General features: G+C 42.8%; 1 protein-coding gene and 1 long non-coding RNA gene across 3 annotated transcripts in view; both read right to left on the bottom strand.

The window, feature by feature from the left end:
• Positions 1 to 256: 256 nt before the first annotated feature.
• Positions 257 to 6281, bottom strand: LOC307224061. The gene is made up of 2 exons (XR_013842398.1): positions 4848 to 6281; positions 257 to 1048 (listed from the first exon to the last, which is right to left on the bottom strand). It is a non-coding gene; the product is annotated as an uncharacterized lncRNA (long non-coding RNA).
• A 3041-nt stretch (positions 6282 to 9322) lies between these two features.
• Positions 9323 to 20193, bottom strand: part of COX16 (cytochrome c oxidase assembly factor COX16) — a 46257-nt gene continuing 35386 nt past the window's right edge. The window contains exon 4 of one of the 2 annotated variants that reach the window (XM_079990488.1): positions 9323 to 10769. In XM_079990488.1, coding sequence (XP_079846614.1) covers positions 10677 to 10769 — 93 coding nt within the window. In that variant the 3' untranslated portion in view covers positions 9323 to 10676. Of the gene's footprint in view, positions 10770 to 12661; positions 13516 to 20193 lie in introns of those variants that run through there. The other variant, XM_079990487.1, reaches the window with a different exon arrangement.

The following is a 20193-nucleotide window of genomic DNA, read 5'->3' as shown; positions in this document are numbered from 1 at the left end:
CCCATTGACAGGCGACTCTCAAGAGATCACCTCCTAGATAATGCAGCTCTCGATGGGGGGGGGGAACCTTGTCTGTAGGGCACAGAGTTTATCAGTGTTCAAGTGTCATAACTTAAGGCCAGTTAAAAACTCTGTAAACATCCACTCTGGCTGACTAGAGATGCAAGGCTGGTCCCTCCACAAGGCCATAACCATTTTCATGCGCCAACACTTTCCAAACAAAAAGGGAGCCAACAACAAGAAAGCACACAAAACATGACTTACGGAGGGTTTTTATTTACAGTGACTCTTTAAAAGACTGAGAAAAACATCCATTTATGGGTGGGTGAATGATGAATTTTTTAACCTTAGGCAGCTGCTGAGACTCCTTTGTGTGTCCTTCTTCTCAGCAGAAAGGGAAAGCTGTGGTAGCAGCCGCCACTGCTGCTGCCTGGGGGATAAATAAATGGGAGCCTGGTACATGATATGATATGTGTAGAGAGGGCATCATCAGGTTAACAGCAGATTCTTCAAAGGGCATCAAGAGACAGGTTAGTCTGAGATGTTGTAAAGTGTACCTCTATGATTTACAGAGAAATGGGAGGCAACTTGTGGGGGCCGGCATGGATATGGTACTATCAAGGTATAAAGGCATAAAGCAGCTCCAGGGCTCTTTCACATCTTCAGTGCTTGCAAATACAAGATTTCTGAAGAGGAAAAAGCAGAGGGAAGAAAGGCATTCGGATAGATTAACAGATATTCCAAAACAGTATGTAAGGCAAAAGGGGAAACATGGGTGCTTGATCAGAATCACAGAATCACACAGAATTCAGCAAAGTCAGCCAGTAAGTTCACTCCAGGCTATTGACGCCCCTTGGACCCAACTGGATGGAAGAGTTTATCAGATCTCTGCCTTGCAAATGGGATGCTTCTGTAGGACATCTTGCAGATGCTGGGGCAATGCTTGGTGGAACTTCAGAAAAGTCAAGAGATTCCCAGGAGCTGCTAGAAGCTGCTAGAGCTTCTGTGTTTTGCTTCTGTGGCTAGTATTTCATAGCACCTAGTGCACCTAGTGAGTCTGACCAAGCTGCGGGGGGCAGTAGAGGACAGGAGTGCCTGGCGTTCTCTGGTCCATGGGGTCACGAAGAGTCGGACACGACTAAACGACTAAACAACAACAACAACAACAGTGCACCTGGAAACACACAAATTTAGTAGACCATAAATTATGCAGCACTATATTATAGTTCATAAAGGTAAAGGGACCCCTGACCATTAGGTCCAGTCATGGCCGACTCTGGGGTTGCGGCGCTCATCTTGCGTACAGCTTCCGGGTCATGAGGCCAGCATGACTAAGCCGCTTCTGGCGAACCAGAGCAGCGCACGGAAACGCTGTTTACCTTCCCGCCTGGGCGGCACCTATTTATCTACTTGCACTTTGACGTGCTTTCAAACTGCTAGGTTGGCAAGAGCAGGGACCGAGCAATGGGAACTCACCCCGTCACGGGGATTCAAACCGCCGACCTTCTGATTGGCAAGCCCAGAGGCTCAGTGGTTTAGACCATAGCGCCACCCGTGTCCCATATTATAGTTCATAATAATGAGTAATTATAGTTCTTAATATATAGCACATGAACAAGTGTCTGCACTCCACCCTCCTGCTTTACAGCCATGAGGATAAGGTAGGAAGCATCAGCTTTCATTTTTGATGAACTACAGCTTACCACTATGTTGAGACTGGGAACTGTGGTTAGTTTTAACAATGATTTGCTGAAACAAGTCAACTTCAAGCCATCGTTTACGATCCTGGCATGTTTGGATAAACCATTGTTAAAGCTAACTACAGTTCTTTGTTCTGGCGTAATGACAAGCTGCAGTTGGGTGAAAGTGGAAGCAAATGCTTTTGCCATCGTAAAATTATATAATTTTAGAATTGGAAGGGATCTTGGAGATCATCTAATGGCAACTCTTCATTTAGTGCAGAAGTCTGTAATTTTAAGCGAGCCCTCCGAACAGATGGCCACCTCACCTTTCCTTAAAAACCTGGAATGAAGGCAGCCCACTCACCCAGTTACACGATTCAACCGCATTTTCAGTTAGGAGTTTTATCTTCATGTTAGCCAAAAACAGTTTCCTTGCAATTGCCACCCATTAGTTCTCGTCCAACAGAGAACAAGTTTGCTCCATCTTCTACCTGACACGTCTTAATCAGTCCTTCTTTGTGCTAACTGTATTCAGTTCTTTCAACCACCTCTCATAGGACTTACTACTTACAAATGTGAAGGAAAGAGCATGTGAGGATTTGTGTAGTGCTCAACAGCAGTTTATCATGTCTGAATGAGATGCACCAGAGTGCATCTTCTGCATTTCTAGGACCAGCCAGTACTGTGGCCCAATGATTAAGGGATCTGGTCTTTGAATCAACCAAAACCTGTTCTATTCTCCAAAGAATTCCTCAATCAGCTCCAGAGTCATGGAATTTCAAATGTCCCTTCCTTGGGGGTGGGGGAAACCAACACGGCTTGTAAAAATTGGGCAACTTTGGTTACATGGTATGATTCATTCTACTTCTACTATGGTTAGGGAATATCAAAGAACTCTGCATGGCTGGAAGTCTGTCCCTTAACCTTCTGCAAATCTTGCTCACTCACTCCATCCTCAACATGCTTCCTGCAGAATTTCACAAGGTGGTTTTTGTTTTTTTGCAGTCTTAAGAAGTAGAAACTTGCTTTTTAAAAAAGCAATCTGAGATGTCTGGGCAGAAAAATAGACTGCTGGGAATGGACTTGGAAAGCTGGTTTTTTATTACATTATTTTCCCTTTCCTCTGAAATATGCAATGACTTTCCTCAAGCTATTTTTTATTTCCTAAGCTGTATGTTATATCACTGTCCTTTGTTCGAGAAAAGATGGGCAACTAAGTCACTAAATCACTATACAGAAGGGAAACGATTTCTCTTAGATTTGACTGGCCTTGAATTACTGTTTCTTCATTTAAAGAAGCAAGTACATATTAGGGGCTTCCAGGCTGTTGCTATTTTAGGCTGGGTTTCAATCCCATACTGGCAAATTCAGGTTGTGCAACTGAAGCTGATTTGGTGGTCTTGAACAATAAGCCTACTCCCCATCTGACTTTTTGCAATAAAGGTGGCAAAAATGCAGAGGAAAGTGTAGGATAATCCTTCCTGCATGTTCCCATTGTGTAATATCCTCCCAAACTTTGTACAAACAAATCAGGATGAATGCTCAATAAACAGGTCATTTGGAAGCAATCCTAGTTTCCTTAGTGCATACAGCACAGGTCATTGTGTAAGACAACCACAGCCTACAGTGGGCTGGACGCAACAATTGGGGGAGTTGTAATGGCAATCCTGCATTTCTGGGGACTTTGTATAATATTGTTTTAAACTGATTACCTTAAATTAATTGGGAGAAATATGCATAGCCAGGATTTTTCTTAGGGGGGTCAGGCTTTTGTTAGGGGGGCAAACTTTGTGGGGGGGGGGGCAGAACCTCCAAATTGTATTAATTGGGGGGCAGCTGCCCCGTGCCTCCCCTTGGCTACACCCATGTTGGGAGGATTTAATTTTCCTTCTTTCAGAAGACAATGATCTGCTTTTCACAAAGACTATTTTTTTCTTATTAATTAATGCCCAGGTACTGTGATTTGTATTTCAGCTGAGCCCAGGATTTGCTGATGCCTCTCTAGCCAGGAAAGGAAAAAAAATGTTGAATAAACGCATCTTTAGGTGGCTCATGCAAGGCATCTTGATTCATACTAATAGTCATGTTTGAAAAAGATGCAAGTTTCCAGCATGTGCACCCTCTCATATGGCCTCCAGCCATTTCCCGACAACTATACATTCTTCCTGCCTATGAGCCAATAGCACTTTTTGTTGAGGAAAAAAAGAAGCTTATGCATTCTACAGAAACTCAAAATATTGCCTAGTTTGTCTAATCCAAGGATATGGGATGGAAAATTTTCCAAAACCTATTTTCCCCCAGTGCTTTATTTTTCCAGTAATCCTCACACCCCCTGGCCACCGTTAGTTCATTAGTAACAATGTATAGATGTCAACTTCAAATTGAATATTAGGCAAGCTTGGGAATTTCAACCATTTAGCTTTGTTTACTAAATACAAGTTAAATAAACATGCTAATTACATAACTCTCTAGGTCAGGCACATCAAACAGGTACGTCTACCGGTAGCTCACTGGACGTCTTTGGTAGATCACCGGCTCCCCTCAACAACTTTGGGTCGCCTAAAAAAATCAAATCAACAACTATGACCCAAACCCCTAAAAACAGGGCTTTCCTCCCTAAAAAAAGCTCAACAGCTTTCACCTGAATTCCCCCCCCCCAAAAAAATAGGGCTTTCCTTCCTAAAAAAAGCTCAACTTTGACCTGAACCCCCCAAAAGGGGGTAGATCACTGCCAATTTTTAACTGTGAGTAGATCACAGTCTCTTGGGAGTTGGCCACCCCTGCTCTAGGGCATCAGAAAATTTCCTGATGCAGATTACCTTTTTAATATTTCCTGGGAAATCTATATCACTAATCTTAACATTTCTGGTTTCAGACTGTGGTTTTCTAAATTTCCTGTTTCAAGGCACTCCAAAAATGTCTGGGCCAGGGCTCCTCTTGGAAAAAGAAATTCATTACATGCATAATCTACATTAACTTGTTAAATTTAGTTTACAAATGCTCTTTCGCTTTGACTCTTTTAAAAATCATGCTGAAATGTTCAATGTGTATGTGTGTGGGGGGACGACACATACACACGCATACATTACTCCAAAAAGGTCACCACATGCACAAGTCTGACTCAATATGAAAAGGGCAACAATATTCTTCAGCATTATTTATTACATTTGTGCCTTGCTGGTTCATCGTAGGGCTGTTTCCATATGGTTTCAGACAGAAATCACCTCAGGGCCAGACTCCCAACAGCTTTAGCAACAGAGTTTCCTCCCAGCTTTCTCTGAATGGATTTAAAAAACGGTTGTGCCGATTCCCTGAAAGGAAAGATTGCACAGAACATATGCTCCCTAGTCAGCCCATTCCAGGACAATTAGCTTGTTCACAGCCCCTGATGAGCAGCTAAAGCTCCTTTGACAAATACCTCTTAAGAAGGAACGTAGGAGCCTGCTGAATAAGGCCTGGGCACCCATTCTTACAGTGGATAACCAGATGCTTGTGGGAAGACCTCAGGCAGCACCCGAGTCCAGTAACACTCTCCCAACTTGTGATTCCAAGCAACTTGGCATTCAGGGACACACTGCTTCAGTCAGTGGAAGTACAACATAGGCATTGTGGTTTGTAGGTTGACAGGGAAAGAGCTCATCCTGTACGAGAAAGAACTTGGCAAGTAACACGAGGGTAATATCAAGAGAGACCCCTTTTCTTCTCCCGTGTCCCACATAACAGATGCCGAGTTATACTCTCTCGGTTTATATTCCTCAGTCTGACTCAGATAGTTCCATCAGCAATGCAGGAGCTATTCCCCTCTCAGCTGACTTCAGGAAAACATGGAGCTGAATTAATATGGAACAGGCACGGGGAACCTGAGCTTTTCAGAAAATAGCCCAGCATAATAATAATAAAAAAATGGGACTGGGTGACATTTTTGTTTTGTTGGCATACTTTCTTACTTAAAATATCTATTGGGATATATGGTTTATGTTGTTTATTTGTTTCTGTAGTGTCTTCTGCTCTTACCTGAGGTTAATTAGTAATTAAAAGCATGATCTACTGTACCATAGTCAAAGGATTTGCTCCTTTTTTATCGATCTTTGAAGCAAAGAGAGGGGCCTGAAATTATTAGACAGGCTTTGAAGGCTTTGAAGTTATTTCTGCATCTGTGAAGGCTTCAAAAATTTTAAACCGAGCATTTTCACACACACACACACCCAGTTGAGTGTCATGATTTCAGATATTTAGTGTGAAAAATATTTGTAGCTAAATTGTTCCATCTTATATTAAACAGAGCTTATAATTGCACTAAGGGACGTGGGTGGCACTGTGGTCTAAACCACAGAGCCTTGGGCTTGCCAATCAGAAGGTCGGCTGTTTGAATCCCCACAACGGGGTGAGTTCCCGTTGTTTGGTCCCAGCTCCTGCCCACCTAGCAGTTCGAAAGCACATCAAAGTGCAAGTAGATAAACAGGTACCGCTCCAGGTGGGAAGGTAAATGGAGTTTCTGTGTGCTGCTCTGGTTCGCCAGAAGTGCCTTAGACATGCTGGCCACATGACCCAGAAGCTGTTTGTGGACAAACACTGGCTCCCTCGGCCTATAAAGCGAGATGAGCGTGCAACCCCAGAGTCGTCTGCGACTAGACCTAATGGTCAGGGGTACCTTTACCTTTACCTATAATTGCACTAGGAATTAAAAATCTACAAATTTGGGGTGGAATTCATATTTTTGTGTATGTCATAATAACACCATACCCTTGAAGAAAGCCTTTTATATTTGCCAAATTAGGCCAGTATTAGTCCTCCAGAAGTTGTTGGGCCACAGGTTCGTTACACCTGCTTTAGTAGGGTGGATTGGATGCCAAAGAATGGCAGAAGCAAGACAAGAGATCTTCCACAATGCAGGTCTGAACAGTATCAAAATGTGTGGCTCAGTAACTCAAGATCCCTGTGGATTTCCTCTCAGACTTATGCTAGGAGATATCTCAAGGGTAATGACAAAGAAATCCCCAGAGATTGTAAGTACTGTGCTTCCACAGAGACACACTGACGGAGGCCATCCTTTAAAAAAAAAAAAAGTGGGGGAGAGTGTCCTTAAAGGGAATACTTTTCTATTAAGTCACTCAAGATTTTCTTCTCCTGCGAAGATGGTTTGGGTTGGGTTTTTTTTTACTCCCTAGGCTCACAGTAATTATGTGTTATGCTCTGCTAAGCTAGAGTTCTCAAAGGCCCAAGGCGAAGCAGCCAACAAGGTTTTAAACCTTTAAATTTCAGATTGCATTTGTAATTAAAACATTCTTCCTAGCAAATGCTTCATGCATAGGTTGAAATTTACTCAAATTGGTATGTAAGCTTCCAAGCAATAATCCATATGAATCTCTAATGAAACACTGGAGGAAACACCCCCTCTGTGCCTGAAGACGTGTACCATATAACATAAAATTCTCTCTGATCGCATAATAAAACAACGCCAAGAATAACAGCTTCTAATCTAAGGCAATTCAGGGAAGATTCCCCATCCAGTTTATTCCAGTGAGCAGCCCAAGTCCAATCCTAGGTGCCTCTAGACTTTCAGGATTTTGCAGGAGGGATTCACACGCATACTGTAAATTTAAATGAGGTTTTCCGCGCTTAAAATGGATCATGTTGCTCTGTTGCCCTAGCACAGGGGTCGGCAAGGTTTACCTCGCCTGAGCCAGTTCACTCCAGTGGAGATCCGATGTCTGTGTAGACGCAATTTCCGGCGTCTGTGTCTGCGCAGACATGATTTTCGGCATCTGCGCATGTGCAGACGCGATTTCTGGTGCCGTGGAAGCGAGTCCCAGTGCTGCGCTGCGCGGTTTAGAACAGCGCATGGGGACTCACCAAGCGGGCAGCTTGGTTTGGGGGCAGCTCGTGGGCCGGTTAAACGGGCCCCGTGGGCAGCTTGTGGCCCATGGGCCTTAGGTTGCCGACCCCTGCCCTAGCACAACAAATCAGCTTTTAAAAAACATCAATATTTTTTGCAGTTTGGAAAATGATGGGTAAAACGTATTGGCCCCAATGGCTCAGTTGTTTAATGGGATTTGCTTCAAGTAAGCTGTTGGCTTAGTCTCACAAATGCATCACTCCCGAGGACCGTTCTGCACAACCCAGGACTGATTTGAGGTTATAAATACCAGAAAGTGAGACACTTGGGGCAACAGGCAAAGTTACTATTTCAACTCAGGCCTCTATCACACTCATACAACGACACACTGGAGCTACTTCTCTGTTGCAGCTGCAAGGCGTGTGTGACACCGCAATCATATGGACAGGATGTGATCCTCCTGCCAAAAGTAAGCATGCCAATTGGCTGGGGGGCAAGGCAAACAATTGGTCCTGCTCTTCTGGCATTTACCCAAATTGGAAATGTATGGACTATCAAGCTGGGTGGGGTGGGAGGGGGTATGACTCCCACAATTGTATGCATGCAAACAGAGCCCCACACATCAGGGGACAGTTTATAGAAAGGTGATTATAAGATGCAAAGGTCTGCTGTAAACTTACAGAACTCTGAACACAAGTTGGATATTTGTGGCCCAGCCAGGAAATGGTATTTGGATTCTGGGACAGCTGTTCTCCTCTGGCTGAGGTGAAACCAAAAACCTGCTTCCAAAATTGTGGGCCAAGAAACATTTTCATGGTAGACATCCCTCTTTTCACTGAACATACGAATGTTTCATGGCAGCTTTATTTTTTGTTCGTTTGCCAGCTTGATTTGTATTCATGTCTGGAAAGATATAAATATCTTTAAAATAAATATATTCCAAATATTAATGCAGAAAGAATCACACAAGACAACGGAATAAAACAACTGGGCTTGGCCTCCCTAAATCTAAACAGACGGAGGGGGCATGATGAGAAAATGCTCTTACAAAGTGCCACACTTCAATGTGTGTGTGTGTACTGGATCGCACATCGCATACAAAGACTCTTAGATTTCGCACAGGGAAAAGCTGCCAGCAGCAAGACCAGTGCAAAATAAAATATGTAGCAGGCAGAATGAGCCATTCATGAGGCACAACTGAGTCTAATGGAACAACAATAAGTCCTCTGGGAAGTGCTAGACTATAGCATTTCGTAACAGCAAATGGAACTCTTTGAGTAAGAAAAGGTTACCTATGGATCACTGCGAATCCTTAAGGGATGGTCTTGTCAAGTTCTCCCTGCCCCACAGACAGACAGACAGCTAGGAAGCTTGAAACAGGCTTAAGAATCATAGGGTCGTTTAGTCCAACGCCCTGCAAAGCAGGAATCTCAACTAAAACATCCATGACCACAATGCAAATTCCAATAGCCTTTCTAGGCCAATGCTCAGCAGTTACAGCACATGCTTTGCATGCACACCCCTGAAATAAAGCTTGGAAGAAGCATTCTACTGGAGCAAACAGAATCTGTTGTTGAGTATGCCTGTGACAATTTTGGAAATGTGCCTACAGCCCCCCCCCCCAAGTTGGCAACCCCTGCATTAAAAGATCTCAAGTACCAAGGCTGAAAAAGAGCTGACGGAGATGCCAGGATTGTCAGCTCTTGAGCATTTTCTGTTCAGAACAGACAATAGCAGGCTAGATGAACCAAAGCCCTGCTGGCCCAAAGGGTATGAACTTAGAAATGAACTTAGAAACAAAAGCAACAATTCCAATGATTTATTGAAGGAAGAAATGTGCCCGGACCAGCACTGAAGCCTTTTGTTGTCCTGCCCGCCCACCTCAAAAACTGTCCCACAGCTTGGACGTATTTAGTTTTATTATTGTTATATTATTATTCATAATAAATTTATTGCCCACCCTCACCAGCAGGTCCAAGTGCACGTTGCAACAATTTAAAATTAAAAACTGTTAAAATAGATTACACTTGCAGGAACATGGTGGGTCTGGAAAACAAGCATCTCAGGTGTCAAAGGCCACACAAAGCGGGGAATCTTCAACATTTGCCAAAGCTGTATCGTGAAGAAGCCCATTGCACCTCTGTGGGGTAATATGGTGGTGGCTGCAAGAAATCACCATTTAGATGGCCCAGGGCTGGATTTAGGGGCAGGCATCCCAGGCTACTGACTGGGTGCTACCCTTGGGAGACATGTGTCATGGGCTATCCTCTCAACTATCCACTCAAGAGCTGAACAAATTGCCCAAACAGTGAAACTTCATTATATAGCTGGTAATCCTGGCCTCTGTGACCAGTGTTATGTTTGTGTTCTTTATCATTATTCTTGGGGGAAATTACAATAAATTATAAAAACCACGTTAGTCACTGTGATCAGATTCATGTTCAAAATTGTAATACCTTATATGACGGGGATAAATTGTGTATGCAAGTCATGTATTGAAGTTGTGAAGTGTATTGGAAATGCGATAAAAAATAAAATGTGAAGGTTGGTCCTGAAGGGACTCCTTGCTTGCATCACTGTAAGGTCTAGCGCCAGACCTGGCTGGACCTATTAATAAGGCAAGAACCTGGACTGAGTAGCTAAATAGCAATCTACCTTTTGGTGTGAGGATTCTGTCCTTAAATCCACTGAAGAAGCAAAAATAAACTCTTGATGTTCTTAGTGGGAAATGGTCAGCCCATTCTAGAAATGTGTGTAGTAGAGGAATCATCAATGTGGTGTTTGCAGACAAACATGAGCTTGAAGAGGCATTCCCTGGTACCTATCGGATCCCTCCTATGCTTAAAAGAAGCATTCCTTTGTACCTAATAGAACAGGTTGCAGTGTGCATATGGTGCCAACAGTCTCTTTGGTTTGCAAAGATGCCCATGGGTCCAAAAAGGTTGGCAGCCCCTGGGTAGAATATTGCTAATCATTGGGAAACACAGTGCTTCACAATGTTTATTTACAAGGCTTCTGCTAAGACATTCTGTCAGATCAAAATGGTTCTTTTCATGCTAGGGTTAGCTACTGCTTCACCCGTCTGCCGGAAAGAAACAGTTCAAGGTCACACCAAGTCAACGCAGTGAGGCTTATCTCCAGCCAAGGCTTTTCTGGCGCTACCGCTTCTGCTCTTGTAAAGACTTGGACTCTTCCCATGGACGGGGCCCTCTGATGTTCTTCCAGTCGTCAAAGTTGGCATCTTTCAATTTCTGTAGGCATAAACAACAACAACAACAAGAAAATAAACTAATAAACTAGAAGGAAAACATTCTAAACATCCTCAGGTTCTCTTTATAAATTAAAGTGTCTCCTTTGGAACACATAACGACTAAGATTTGTAGAGGAAACCATTAAGGAAGCATCCCAAGATCAACACAAATGAAGCCACAATTCAGCGTGAGCACCGCTATTTCTCTGTAGCTAAAGAAAAACAGGGACACTCAGACTGGAGAAGCAAGATAAGTACCTGACTCTTTGCAGCACCCCTGGAGCATCTCTTCTCTTACATTTTGCTGTATCTTGCTTTTGACTTCACCCGTTCTCAACTTCTGAAGCAGGTGGAATTTGTGTGGGAAATAAGAAGCAGTACTGCTCCTCTTGTTCCTGGAAGCTGTTTCCCCTCTGAAGTGGCTCTCAACAGCTAAGCTACCTATTCAGTTACCTACAAAACTGGTGTGTTTGGAGGAGCAAGAGCACAGCATGTGAATGCACACAAGGGGAAGTCAATGAGGCCCAGCCGTCAAATGATTTATTTATTTTTTTACTGTGGCTGTGAAACCACCACCACCACCACCACCATTTCCCAACTCAAACCTAAAGACTCCCATTCCCGCTAGAGAATAAAATAAGGGGACTGCTGGGTATTTTTTGTCAGCTGTAGTGCTGAGAATGCAAGGCTCACTGTAATTTTAGTCACTGCCTTATCACAAGGATAGCATAGGCACCAACGTTGTTTTCTAAATTTTCTACCCACAACCTAACTATGTGAGGTTGCCCTAACCTCATTATTCTTGCCCACTAACAATCATGGAGTTCAGATGTAGTCAAAATGGATTAGAAAACGTATTTTATTCAGCTTCGTTTTGTTATGGAGAAAAAGCAAACTAGTGATACCTACCGAAAATATATTTAGGAATTTTTGCCTGGGAAAAATCCAAGCTGGAGATGGAGTTGTTAGATACTGAAGGTAAAAACTTATCTAAAATGTACAAGCTTTTGCTGGAGTGGCATACGAAAGATGAACAAGTTAAATCGGTGATGATAGATTGGGCAAGAGATTTAGGACATAATATAATGTTTGAGGACTGGGAAAGATTGTGGAAGAAAGGGGTGAAGTTCACTGCATGTACTTTGTTAAAGGAAAATATTATGAAGATGATGTATAGATGGTATTTGACTCCTGTAAAATTAGCAAAGATGTATCATAACTGTGATAATACATGTTGGACCTGCCCCAAGGTGAAAGATTTATAATGAATTGAAAAAAATGTTGAAATATACATTTACAAAGAAACCAGAGGCCTTTCTTCTTGGAATAATAGGTTCGGAATTGCCCAAGAAAGATGTTAATCTATTTTTGTATGCCACAACTGCGGCTCGTATTCTGTTAGCTAAAAAGTGGAAAACTCAAGAATTACCAACAGTAGAAGAATGGCAGATGAAGATGATGGATTTTATGGAGCTAGCCGATCTAACCGGAAGGAGGAGGAACACCATGAAGAATGGAAGAAATTTAATGATTATTTAGCTAAATTTGTTAAGCTAAAATAACTGGAAATAGTGTCCAGATACTCAATGGGCTTAGGATTGTACTTATGTTAACTGACAAAATAATATGTTTAATACAAGAAGGAAAAGATTTAAAGATGTTAACGTTTAATTTAAAGGGTATTAAAATTGGGATTTAGAAAACCGTTATAAGGATATGCAGTGAAATTCAACTAAGGGGAAACGAGGAAGTCATTTTACAAAGTAAATAACTGTTATTTTCAATAAGGTTAGGATTTATGTTTGTTATGTTTTGTTTGTTTTATGTTTTTGTTTGTCGTTGATATTGTAAAAACTAATAAATTTTTTGCAAAAAAAAAAAAGGAAATATATTTAGGAAGATGTTCCAAGCCCTGTTGAGCTCAAGTTAGGGGGCCTCTGATAGGCATCTGTTTGGCTACTATGAGACTAGATTGGCCTTTGACCTGGTCCAACAGGCTTGTTTATGTTTGTAACCCAGGAGTGGATAAAGAAAGAAGGCAGGCCAAAGCAGAAAAAGAGATGCTTGTATAAAATAGGGTTGCCATACGTCTGTAAATTCCCAGACTTTTTGAAATATGGCAACCCTAGTATAAAATGGCTCCAGCTACTCCAAGTAGGCAGTAATTCCCTGACTGGCTGGCAGGAGCAGTGAAAAGAGTATTCGTTCCTCTGGGGTGGATCAATCAAATAAATTCTTTAATTTACCATATCTTATATGGAAATATTTTTCTAGCCAAGAAATAAGCAAGCTATTGTACAACTTGCACAGTAATTACAGCAATAGTAATAATGGTGTGGGGTGCAGAAAGATGTAGATGTGTGTGTGGGGGGGGAGAGACCTCATTCCCTTTAAGGCAACCTACTGGCACCCACAGCACAGTGGTGGGTGGGAACAAATGAATGTAAACATTATCTCTGTACAGTGAGCTAGTTTCTACACACACAGAGACACCCTCTACTCTTCATCCAGGCCAGCAAGATGAAGGATCAGATTCCAAAGACACATTCTAGCCTGGCCAAAGCACACAAGGAAGGTGCGAAGCAAGCCTGGCGAGGGTGTGTGGCTCGGAAGAGGGGTGTGACCTGTGGAGAGTCCCCAAGGGCCAGGTAGACTGGGAGGGCAGCCTTGATCTCCCAGACCTCAGGTTCCTCATCTGTGATCTCCAAAGTAGTGGGACCCAAACTACTGACGAGCATTCTCAGGTACTGAAGTAAGGTGAAACATTAAAAAAATATGCATGGTTTGGAGTGTTTAAAACTATGAGACTAACAGAGCAAGACATGGCTCTTCATTTTGCATTCACCGTTGTAAGCTGAAATATACTGGGAGTCGAGAGTGGATTTCATGCTCTTTATTCAGCTCATAGTGGTGAGGAGGAATGGAAGTTCCCCCAGAATGTCTGCTTTATATACATTATTTACACAATGAGCCGCACATGATTGGCTAATTCCGGGATTCACCTGTAGGCCAATCAGGTTGCGGATTCACTTCCACCTGGAGCTGGATTGGGTGGCTCCTGTGGACCAATCAGATTGCTGCATTCTGAATCCTATTGTTCTAGGACCAATCAGACAGCTGCCTTTTGGATCCTATTCAGCTCAGTACATAACATAAGCCATCGGATATTTCAAGAGCAACATAAAAAAGAGCCTAGATGAACACAACTGTGGGTTTTAAATGCAGCAAATAAAATCCAAAAGGAAATATGAACAGGGACCAACATACTCCACCTCCCCTTCAATCAATAAGATGTCTTTTATAGCCAATTTATTCTGTTTAAGAAGGGCCCCCATGATTCCTTTTAAGTGAGAACCTCAAACCACCTTCTGTCTGGTTAAGGCATTTTATACTCCCTGAGCCAAAAGGTTTTGTTGCTCTATTACCAACTCATATTTTCATCTTGCTGGTTTCGTTTTTTGAGAGAGAAAGAGACTAAAGAGTTGCAATTTCTTGCCTTTTGTTGCTGGGCCAGTGACTGAAAGTTTAATATCTTGTGAATGTGAATTGTTTCTCTCCAACTAACAACCTCCTATGGGGAGGCAGATTCCTTACAGGTCAGGGCTCCTACTAGTGATGCAGACATACAACTGGTGCAATTTCTTCTGTATGTCAACTGTGCATGGATTGTGCAGAAGCTTTACAGGATCATAGTCTGCTCTAGTCCATTATTTGGCCACTGTGTTAAATACTGTTCTACTGGGAAAGGTAGCATTGAACATCAAATGGCTTCTGGCATTCCACAGAAGATCCTAAACAGAACCTTATTAAGAAACTTCATCAAGAAGTAAGACAGGGCCGCAAAAGTGAACAGCTGACAATTCAAGAGCCCTCTGGTAAAACATTCCATGATAAGAATAAAAAGTTCATCTACTATATATATTGGAAAGCAGTTTGTCTCTTTGCCTGTTCTCTATGCATTTGGACACCTCTTAAGATATTGTAACCAAATGGTTCCAAAGATCAAAGAGTAGGATTTCTCTATAGTTGCATATAATTGGACACTATTTTGAATTATTGGTTTAATATTTTGATGTTTGGGCTCTTTTGGGAAGAAAGGCAGGATAAAAAAATAACTAGTAAAGAAATAAGATGGCAGACTGAGCTTTTCAAAACTGCAAATTTTAATTAAATCATAATCAAAATTTGCACGATGGTGTTTGAAATGAAGGAGCAGTGGTTTTTACCAGTTTTGTCTAATTGAATGCCATTTTGTATCAAGATGCTGACCCAAATCCTTCAAAACTCTGCAGATTTTAACCACTGATTCCAAAACTGGTATCTTAGAATTCCTGAGCAATGTTATGCACTCTTTGCCAATTCTAATTTGTAATGGGAGAGGAGATAATTATTTCAACCAAAACACAAACACACACAAACACACAAACACACAAACACACACACACACAGAGAGAGATTATGTCAGGCCACTTATGAGGCACCAATGTACTTGGATCAACGGCACCTTGAAGTGTGGTTCATTCCTTCTGGATCTGGCAATGACTCTGTTGTTAGTTTTGGAAACACAAAAAGGGAAACTAGTGCATAAAGAAATGACTGTGTTCATGTTGGTAGTTACTCAGACAGAAAGAGCATGTCACTGGAAGACAGCAAGCTTTTTGGTAAAGGGATGGACTGCCAAAGTCTGGCAGCTTGCCTTGCCTGAGAAGCTTACACAACATTGCAGAGCTAGCAGAGGACCTAAAGTGAAGGACAAATCTGCAGATACTTGGATGCCTTGCCTAATGTATATTGGCAAAGGTACCCCAGCATTGATCCCACCTTCAGCACATAAAGAGAGGTGTGGCTGCACATTCGTAATGCTTTAATGTGTTGCAATGGAAGTGTGAACTCAAAGTGGAAAATAGGTAACGGGACAAGAGCATCAGTACTCCAAAGTTTGTTGGAAGTTGTTAAGAGTTCATTATTGTAACAGAGAATAAAAATACTAATCACAAAGTTTAAAGTACCGTATTTTTCGCCCTATAGAACACACTTTTTCCCCTCCAAAAATGAAGGGGAAATGTGTGTGCGTCCTATGGGGCAAATGCAGGCTTTCGCTGAAGCTTGGAGAGCGAGAGGGGTTGGTGCGCACCGACCCCTCTCGCTCTCCAGGCTTCAGGAAGCTATCAGCAAGCCTGGGGAGCCCACGGGAGTTCCCGCAGGGCTCCCCAGGCTGCGGATAGCAGCCTGCAGCATGGAGCGCGGGGCGCCCTGAAGCAGAGCGCCCCACGCTTCAGGCAAACATCGGGCAACCCCACAAGCTCGGGGGACAGTAGGGAGGTGTAGTGCCGCCATCCCGCTGTTCCCCGACCTGGTTTTGGGGAGGAAATAAAGGGAAAAAAATTCCCCTTTATTTCCCCCCAAAAAACTAGGTGCGTCCTATGGGCCGGTGCGTCCTATGGGATGAAAAATACGGTACCTCCATGACAAAGGGAGCCGAGTGCTAATGTTATTGCTCTCCTGTTCTAAGCTACGTGTCACTGTAATTGACAGACCACACAGCTAGGGAGGGGGCGAGGATACAGTGATATATATATATATATATATATATATATATATATATATATATATTTCACACTAACGGTGAAAAATATTTACCCTTGCCCTTTTCTTCACCAACAGACTGCTAAAGTTCATTCTCTCATGCTCATACAGGGCTTATTGACCCTTCCCTTTTGCCCTGCTCTTCCCAGGAATAGGTTCATGGCTCCATGTCTGAGTGTTGGGGTTTTTATGCTCCGGTGCTTTCCCTGCAAAAACCTGCTCTTTAGCACTCACTCAGAGCAAACATCGATTTGCGTCTTCTACTGACTGCTGTTTGCTCCGATTTAGCTTTGCAGTGAGGTTTTTCACAGGGAAAGCTGCAGAGACAAAAAAAGAGGCATTCGGACACAGAATTTTAAAGCGTGGACGGTGCCTGGAAAGAGTGAAGGAAAAGTAAGTGTGGATAAACCCTCTTGCACACCCAGGAGGCAAAACAGTTGAGTAGTTATGTAAGAGAGATTTTGAACTCTGCCAGAAGAGTGGGTAGCTTCTTATTTGCTTTATCAACAGTGTTGAGTTAGCACTTTCCATGCCTCATGCCACTGCTCCTAGTCAGCCAGGATCACCATCCTTCTAATCTTCCTTTGCTCCTTAGCTCCTGGAGGGGGAGAAGTGGCTGATGGGCCGAGAAAGGGTGCAGGAGGCTTCTTGGGATCGGGCCTTCCAGCTCACTTGAGAAGGCTGTGGGGTTTGGAGCAGAAACTGGTGTGCTGTAGTTAAAATGCATATGTATTCAAAGTGCTTGGCATATGAAGACCTCTGCATGGCGTACCTTACACACACAGGTTTACACTAGCATTCTGTTCGAGCTAATGGGGTACCATGTACAGATTTTTTTAAAAGTGATTTTCGTTTCATTACACAAATATTGGGAGTTTAAATCCTAGTTATGCTCAGGAACTTGAGTGTGTTTGAACCCTTTTTTTAAGCTACATTGCAGAATCCAAATTAAGAACTGAGGTCAAAGCATTCATGTTTTGGGTTGGTGTTTACTTTTTTTTTTAAGTGCTCTATTAAAGGTGAGATGTAAGTGGATTTATTCTGTATGTATTGGAGGGTAGGAGTTGCTGTGGAATTTAAGCCTTTCAATTTTTGTCTGTAGCCAAATTTTTGTCATATACCCTTTGTATGCTATAATATATTAGCAAACTGTAAATACCGTAAACCATTCACAATTTAGTGGGGGGGGGGAAAGAAAGTGGCTCGTGACCCTGCCTTCTCCCCATGGTTCAGGCTCTCACCCATTCACCATGCTGTGGTTGGAATTCATTATCTCCTGCAGTTAAACTATTTCATTAAGAAGAAACGGCACAAGTTTAAAAATAAAGAAGACATTGGGAGAGAAGGAACTGGTTATGGATGTGTTGTGACTTTGCTAGTTTGGGAGCAGCAGTGAGGGGATCCGACAGGAAAAAGAGGGCACTTGCCTGGGGACAGAGCTGCTTGCCTCCCTTGGGTGTTCAGAAGGTGGGGGGCCCAGAGAGCTGCAAGGAGAAGCTGCCACTTAATCAGAAGACAGAAAAAGTGACAAAAATAAAATTGCAGCCAAAGACAGGAGACAGGTTCTTCTTTTCTCCCCCGCCTCTTGAACAGCAATCAATCAAGCCAAGCAAGTTGCTGTGAGCAACAGGGCAAATGATAGGGAAAGACGTGTGCAAAGTGGTGATAGATTTGTCTTCCCTAAATGTCAGTGCACACCCAAAACACACACCTCTTTCAGAAGTCAGAAGGGTGGCAGAGAAAGTATGGCTGTGTGTCATATGGATACCTCACGCAAAGCGAATGTACAAACCATGGCTCTTGCACATTAAAACACTAGTGTGGCAATACCATCAGTCTACTCATTCAGCAGAAAGAGTCTGGACAGAAGGTTGTATGCGGTGGAATATCATTTTTAGAATGCTTCCCCACATAAAAGAAAAGAAAGCCGGAAGAAATGACCTTGGAGAATTTGTGGAGATACAAGGTAGGGGCTAGAATCTGCTGTGCAGATTGTATTTCTCTTTTCTGTCAGGAATATCCACTGCAAGCAACCTGAAATGATGCACATTTCAGAAAGGCTTTATTTCACAAAGGCTTTAACACCTCTTTTATTTGCATGTGTAGATCCAGCCTGAAGTCTAGAGTTTACAGAATGTCTATGTAGACAATTTAGCCTGCTTACACACTATACCTTTAGAGCATATTCAGAGCACATTCCCTCCCTCAAAGAATTATGGGCACTATAGTTTATTAAAGGGTTGCTGGGAACTGTAACTCTGTGAAGGGGTAAACTAGAGTTCTTGGGAGGGGAAAATGAGCTTCAAATGTGCTTTGAAGGTACAGCATGTGCAGCCTATGGCTATCCCATATATAGCTTGAAATCTTCAGTTCCTTCAGCTCAGTTACTCTGGTATGATGAGGTATGAAGAGCCTCTCTCTCCTTGCCTCAGTTCCCATTACCCAAGTGTGATGCCATCACTTAATGGCTGAGCAAGATCAGCTCCTCCCTTCTAGCATGAAGCTAACCCATCCAGTGTGTACCAGTTGCTTGACAAAAACACCTAATTGTGTGTGGGCCCTGAACACCTTTTTCACCCCTCAGAAGTGCACGTGTCTTCGGGGGGAACGGGGAGAGAGAATAAAGTCACCTAAACTGAGTTTCCCCCGATCACATGCTGTGTGATCTTGAGTTACACTACATGTCAACGAGGAACTGGAGTAGAGGGGGACAAGTACACACTTTCAGTACAAGAATTAGGGTGTCTTCAACAAGTTTGATTAAGGTGCATATAGGAAGGAGGTAGTTCAAGGGGGATGACTTAATCCTTAATTAATTAATTGATTGATTGATTGATTGATTGATTGATTGATTGATTGATGTAAGGTGGAGAAGACTGGATGCATCAATACTTTTGAGAAAACATGCATGCCGTAACAGTCAGAGATAAGATGAGAGACTCAGGCAAGGTCGGCTACTTCCCCTGTGATCCACCAATGCTTGTGCTTGGAAGAAAAATGTGGGTGTTCCTTTGCTCCCTCTCCCAATTTTCCATGATATTGCAGGGTCCGTATTTGCTACTTCCCAGCTGGCTTTTCTCCATGCAGATGAGTGTAAGGAAGCAGTCTCTGCACGACGGAAAGACAATATAACCTCCTGCAAGCACCATGAATTGGAATAGACAGAGATATGCAACGACTTGACAGTATATGCAACAGAACTGTCACTTTTGGGAAAGGCCTGTGCAAGCTTCCAGGTCAGGTGAGTATCTAGCAGAGGCAAGGCTCAAGCGCCAAGCACACTTGAGATCCAGCTGGTTCCCTCAAGCTCCATCCCAAAGAGGGTTAGCTTAAATGTTCAAGACAAGCAAAGGATTGTTAGGTGGAAGGAGGAGAAAACAACCTCTGCTCAGCTAGACCCTGGGCTATTTTGCACTTTGCAAATGAATAGACATCAGACAAAGTCAGGTACTGTGTTGCCACGGGGATTAAGTTATTTATTTTACATCACATTGGCTCCATTTAAACAGGGACAATTTCCCCTGCTGCCAACTATGCCCAAGCAGGAAGGAGCCTAGTGGAGCCATTAGTTTAGAGTCTTGGTACAGCATTAGTGAAACTTGGGTTTTCTTGCCTCTTGCTCATGTCACATCCATTCAGAAGGGACAGTCTGTTATTGTTTCTTTCTGGAAAACTGTTAATTCGCACATTTACAGGTTCAGAAAGAATGAATGAGAAGAGGCAGAAGCAAGGCAGACCCCAGACCTGGAGGCTAATAAGCTTGGAGGTAAAATTGTCACCTACCCCACTGAAAAAGTGTGTGCGTTTGTGCACCCACCCACCCACCCACACAACACGTG

Source organism: Podarcis cretensis (genome assembly GCF_951804945.1).
Source record: "Podarcis cretensis genome assembly, chromosome: 1".
Taxonomy (NCBI): Eukaryota; Metazoa; Chordata; class Lepidosauria; order Squamata; family Lacertidae; genus Podarcis; species Podarcis cretensis.
This window is presented reverse-complemented; position numbering and strand designations above follow the sequence as displayed.